This window comes from Corvus brachyrhynchos, unplaced genomic scaffold, assembly GCF_000691975.1.
Source record: "Corvus brachyrhynchos isolate BGI_N302 unplaced genomic scaffold, ASM69197v1 scaffold408, whole genome shotgun sequence".
In the NCBI taxonomy this organism is placed as follows: Eukaryota; Metazoa; Chordata; class Aves; order Passeriformes; family Corvidae; genus Corvus; species Corvus brachyrhynchos.
This window is the reverse complement of record NW_008239759.1, coordinates 651,397-657,237: the sequence shown is the minus strand read 5'-3', so window position 1 is coordinate 657,237 and position 5,841 is coordinate 651,397. Positions and strand designations below refer to the sequence as shown.

Sequence of the window (5,841 nt, the reverse complement as noted above, 5' to 3'; positions counted from 1 at the left end):
GTGATGTTACTCCGCTTGAGTGAGTCCTTCGTTGTACACAGAAAAAGTCTACTTCATCAAGGGAAGTAGAACTTAACACTGAGTTAAAAGCCCTAGGATTCTGCCTACTGTTTTTAACTTTTGATTTGTCACTGTAATGGAACAATATGTGTTACTTGTTCTTATGCAAGAAATACCAAAAATTCTTTTGTTGTATTTTTGTAGTTACCAATCTTGTATTGTGCAATAAGCTATAAAAGTATTTTTAAAACAATAAGGTAATAATAAAGGCCATATTAATTGGATTCTCTGAGTTTCTTGCTAAATTCATTGTACACAGTTTTCAACAGCATGTTTATATACTAGCAAGTAGAAAAGATTTTTAGAAGTTGGTGTTTTAACCAAACTTCAGGAATGTGTTTATTGCACAATTTTGCATTTAGGTTCAACAGATGCGTTTTTGGTCTCATAAGCTGCTCAAATAGACATTAGGGAGAAAATAATGAGAGAACAATAATCAGGAATTGTCAGTTACCTGTCTCCTATTCATGAACAAGGGGATATTTGGCTGTACAGAATACTAATAAAATTTAAATATCACATGCAATATATAACTTTTACTGAAGGCAGAAAGTTGAGAGTATTCAGAAAATCATGTTTGGGCTCAGTATATGTATGGGAATTTCACTTCTCTATCAAAATATTGGCATTGATAGAACATGAGGCTATATTACTGTGTTTATACATAATTAAGTTAGGCAAATTTAACAAAGGAGCTGTATTCACACTTCACAGTGTTAATTAGCCACTAGTTGATATCACTAGGAAAAAGTTTATCTTGCTAATTAACAGTCATTTTTCAGACTTTTCTTAAAACTTTCTATGCAACCCTTCACACTAACAATTATCATAAATGAGAATTTATATTAAGTCTCAAAGTTACCAGTTTCTGCATGTGGCCTTCCTTAACACTTGCATTGGAAGACAGACTAAAACGAGAAAGATTCCCCTTTTGCCATGTTTCATGTTGTTTTGTCAGTTACTTGCTGAGTTCACATGAGTTTTTTTAAGTTAGAGGATGTTATGCCAGTTTATACACACTTAGATAAAGCCCATTTTTTGCTCAAAACCAACCTTCTGATGCCCAGCTGAGAGATTAGATGACCAGCCAAGGATACTCTTTCCATGGAGGCTGATTGTTTCCTGCAGTGCCAGGAAGGCAGGTTGGAAGAGCACAGCTATCTGGTCCTACACTTACATAACCATGTACCAGCTGAAGGCTGGAGCAGGGCAGTCCCACTGCATCTCTCCCTCCCCGCCCCACAGGGTGACACTCCATCTTTCCCATTTCACACCCCAAGGGGAAGCAGGCTGAAGATGGGCAAGGAGAGTGAGGGCTCTGGGTGAGGAGGCCATCTACACAACAGTTACTGCAGCTGAGGGGTTCAGGGTTGGCAACTGTAGCCAATAGCGGGGCTTTGCATGTACCGCCCACACTCCTGCAGTTTGTACCTTTAACAGGTATGTGAAAGATATTTCAGGTGTTAGATGGAGAAACAGCAACTTCAGCACAGGAAGATTTGTCATCATCTTAAGATAATGCCCCTGTGTTAAACTATGACGATGAACATAATAGAAAAGCATGTTGTAGGTTAGATCTGGTTTTGAACAAAAGACAAATTATTTATTTCTTTCTTCAAATGAAGCATAACACTAAGGTATAAAGGGAGTATAAATAACATCTGATTGTGCTCCTAAGCTCCATGCTATAACTTTCTTGCAATGACATCCTTCAACAAATTAACTACATCATTACTGTTAAGTATTAATTGCACAAAACAGATACACAAAATATATAATGAGCTAGAAAGAGGACAACATTCTTCCATTATGACAAACAATTCTAACAAGAAATGGAAAAGAAAACCAATAGATCTAGGCATACACTGATGGCAACACTGAGAGTTTTAAGTCCTCTCTTTGAACACATTACATGTGATAAATAATATGCAAAATATTTAAAGAATTTTATTGTTGCTTACAGAAGATACTTAGCAAGCAAGGAGACAGTAGCAATCACTGCCTCATGTCTCATATCCCCATCATTCAATGCAAATTTTTACATTTCATGCAATAATCCTGAGCTTATTTTCAGTAACATTGAAATGTCATCTATGTTAATTACCAAATACATACAGAGCCCAGCTATGGGGTCTATTGTATTATTAAGGCATGAAAAAAGAATAGCAGTTTATCAACTCTGAATGCCACAAATACAGCACAGCAGTTAGAAGGCTCAAAAAAGCTCAGAAAGTACCAGTGATTTCTGTGCAAAGATCCTCCCAGAACACAACTAAATCATCAGCTCCTGAAAAGGCACAGAATCAAATCCTGTCCTCACTGACATCAGGGAGTTCTGCCATTGCCTTGACTGCTGGACCAAGCTTCAGAGCTATCAGGAGTGACTCAGACTCCTCTTCATATCCCCAAAAAATTGACAAACTTCCTCTCACTCAAGTCAAGTATGAATTTAAAAAAACAATACCTACATATTGTTTTGTTCATTAGTATTTTAAGCCTATGGAAAGGTTCAATTCATTATACAGTATGGCAATTAATAAAAAGCCTTTTCAGGAAAAGCTTATTTGTTAGTCTGATTTATTAGTATGCTAAAAGAAGGGGGAAGTATCATGAAAAGAACCTCTGCCAAGTTTATGCTCTATTTATAAATTATTTTTAATTTTAAAATGGAAGATTTTGGTAAGCCAAACCAAGGATATGTGATACAATTCTAGACTCCATGGTTCAATGGCTCTTCTGAAAGACAAAGAGCACCACAGCCCTGTCCAGTCATTGAGTGAAGAACTCATCATCTGCATAAGTTGTAAGGAGCTAGCAGTGTCTAGCTTGTGTAGTTCATCACATAGTCTCTATTCTACATTTGAGAAGTTCTTACAAAATGCCCTTTAGCAAGCCAGGGTATTCCAGTTCAGTTAATTAAGCCATTGAAACCAGGGACAAATTGCTGGCAAGACTTCATGCATAATTGCATTATGTCCCATTCTGGGAACTAAAATAGCAGATGATCTCCTCTAACTCTGCAACTGCTATTGCCTAGCCTTTGTGTAAGTATTTACCTAGCTGAGCTCAGAGTTTACAAATCCAGTAGCCTTATACTTCATCTACAGGTGGCCCACGGTCTGCCATGGACAGAATGCTGGTATGCAAGAGGGGTGGACTTTCCATGCCTGCACCCCTTGCAGATGCAAGCCACCCCTTGGCAGAGATGGTGCTGTCCAATTCTGTCACTGCAAGGCTCTGAAAACTTTGCAGATGCACAAATCTGACTTAACTAATTTCACCTAAAACACCAAGTTATAATATTGAAAAATTGTTTGTCACACTAAAACATTCAGGAAACTCATTACTGTCTCATTTGAGATTGAAGGAGAAAAAAAGGTTGTTGATATTAGTTACTGGGTTAGAATTTGCAGGGGTTTTGGTTAATTTCTACTAACAAATAAGTTAAAGAAGGCTAAGGCTATAAATTGGTACTGTTTCATTTATAAATATTCACTTCTCTTCTAAAAAACATATTAAGGAAAAAGGTGGCCAGAAGGATCACACATGTTGTAAATTGTAATTTGGTTGTTAGGCTGTAAAAACCAAAAATGTAAGTGAAGTTGAGCACAGTGTAAGAAAAAACCCAGTTTTTAACTAACAACTTATTTACAAGTTCATAAAGTCAACTGAACTGGAGTAGATGTTCTATATTTGTCACCAATATTTTATTGTAACTGGTAACTTGCACGCTTTGTAGTAGAACAAAAAGAAATTAAAGTTCACTATATACAGCCTTTGTACAGGCTACTTGACTATACTCAAGGCATAGTGATCATAGCACAACCTAGTCTTCATAATAATTTGTGCACAAAAAGACACCAATCAGACATTATGTGAACATTACAGTGAAATGACATCACAAGTCCAGTGAAAATTCAGCATCATACAAAACATATTGATCTACTGCAAATGACATCCTTTAAAACAATAAGCCTTTATTCAGTAGTAAATTAACCAGAGTCTGATGCAGAGATTTGTGTAGTTATAAGTCTTTTAAGTGAAGCAACCTCTGCAGATAAGTTTGCTATGCCCTGCTTCAAATAGAGGTTCTCTGACTCAGAGACATTGTAGATATTGTCTTTTATTTCAACAACTCCAGTTTTGCAACCGCTCTGAATTTTAACGTTGAGCTCCTTCTGATGCCAGAGTTCTGGTTTAAGTGACCAGTCTTGGATATTAGTCACTTGAACCGAGAAAGGAGTGTGAGAAGAATGCACCAAGTTTTGCGCACCATGTTTTTCAAGCTCAAAATGTCTTTTTGAGGACATGTCAATGGGTGACGACAACTTCTGCGTTGCATCATAGTCATTATCCATTGCTTCCACTTTAACTTGCATGGCTTTGGCTTTGATTCGAAGTTTGTGAGGCAAAGCTGAAGAATTCACTTCTGGAACTTTAACTGTTGCATGAACATTTTTATGCTCAACTGGAGAATGAATTGGACCCTTAGGAACCTGCTGTTCGTCTTCTCCATCAGATGACTTTCCAACTACACCATCATCAGTTTCTGATGTTCTTGGGGAATTACTGGAGGACCTATTAACTTGCAAGAGAGGAGGAGAATGTGAGTACACATTAAAGGCAGCTCCCATGTAGTTTGGATATATGGATGCTTTATAGGAACCTCTGTCATCTCTTGGCTCTCTCTCTAATTCCATGGGCTCCTGCTTTATAATCTGGAACTTATTTTCGGGACTTCTACAGTTGCTTTGTATACGACTTGGTTGGGTATGCTCTACAGTTGATGTTTCAGATACATCAGACATTGAGCTTTGAGGAGAATGTTTAATGACAGAAATACAACTGCTACCAACTATAGATGGTTCATGTTCATCTACAAATGAGTTAATATTTGATTTGGAACTCTGATAATCTTGAAAATACACAGTTGTTGAGCTACTGAGTTTCTGTATCTCTTGGGCATAGGCTGCAGAACTAATTAAACCAAACTTTAACTTCAACGAAAGCAGCTCTGCCTTCAAAGTGGCATTCTCTTCTCCCAGTGCAATTAGTTTGTTCTCTAAGACAAGGTCATTCAGTCGTCGCTTTTCACGAGATCTTTTGGCAGCTTCATTATTTTTCCGCCTTTTCTCCCAATACATAGCATCTTTCTTTTCATCTGGAATGAATTCTCGTTTTCTCCGGCAAGCTGAAGATTTGCTCTTTCCACTACTTGCTTCAGTAAGAAGTATATCTTCATTTGTAGACAATTCTTCAGATACTTCTGCTAAGGTCGACTTAAGTACCATGATTTTGTCCACGCTGCTGCTTGTGTCAACAGGTCCATGCTCCTTTTTAAGGGTCTGCATTTTTCTCAGCTGCATCAGAAACAATTTGCAGAAGATCTACAGTATGCAACGGAGCAAGCTATCTCCGCAGTACTTCTCACTCCACAACTCGATAAATACAGTAATTTTAAATCCACGCACATTCTTCCTTTTCTTTCATAATATCAGACAGAAGTTCCGTCTAGAACAAAATTTCTTAGTAGATTCAATGGGAATCTTCTTAAAAACCTGAAATAGAGAGAGAATTTTATTACTATTTAGGAATTGCTAGACACGCAAAAGTAGCTTTTGACAATAGTTTAAATCCAGCATTTGGTTCATTAAACCTGCTGCAATATGAAGACCGCTCAACACTGAAACAACTGATATTCTAAATTTCATGATATACCTAGAGGTAGCAGATTTGCTTCCAAAACAAATATTATATGATCCAAGGAAAAATCAATTCAAA

At 37.2% G+C, this 5,841-nt stretch overlaps 1 protein-coding gene across 1 annotated transcript; it reads right to left on the bottom strand.

The window, feature by feature from the left end:
* Positions 1–1,636: 1,636 nt before the first annotated feature.
* NFIL3 (nuclear factor, interleukin 3 regulated) lies at positions 1,637–5,618 on the bottom strand. The gene has a single exon (XM_008640166.2). The coding sequence runs from the start codon at positions 5,424–5,426 to the stop codon at positions 4,053–4,055; it is 1,374 nt and encodes a 457-aa protein (XP_008638388.1). The 5' UTR covers positions 5,427–5,618; the 3' UTR covers positions 1,637–4,052.
* Between the last annotated feature and the right edge of the window lie 223 nt (positions 5,619–5,841).

Excerpts from the sequence above, each read along its gene's own strand:
- NFIL3 (XM_008640166.2), bottom strand. The coding sequence starts at position 5,426 with ATGCAGCTGAGAAAAATGCAGACCCTTAAAAAGGAGCATGGACCTGTT.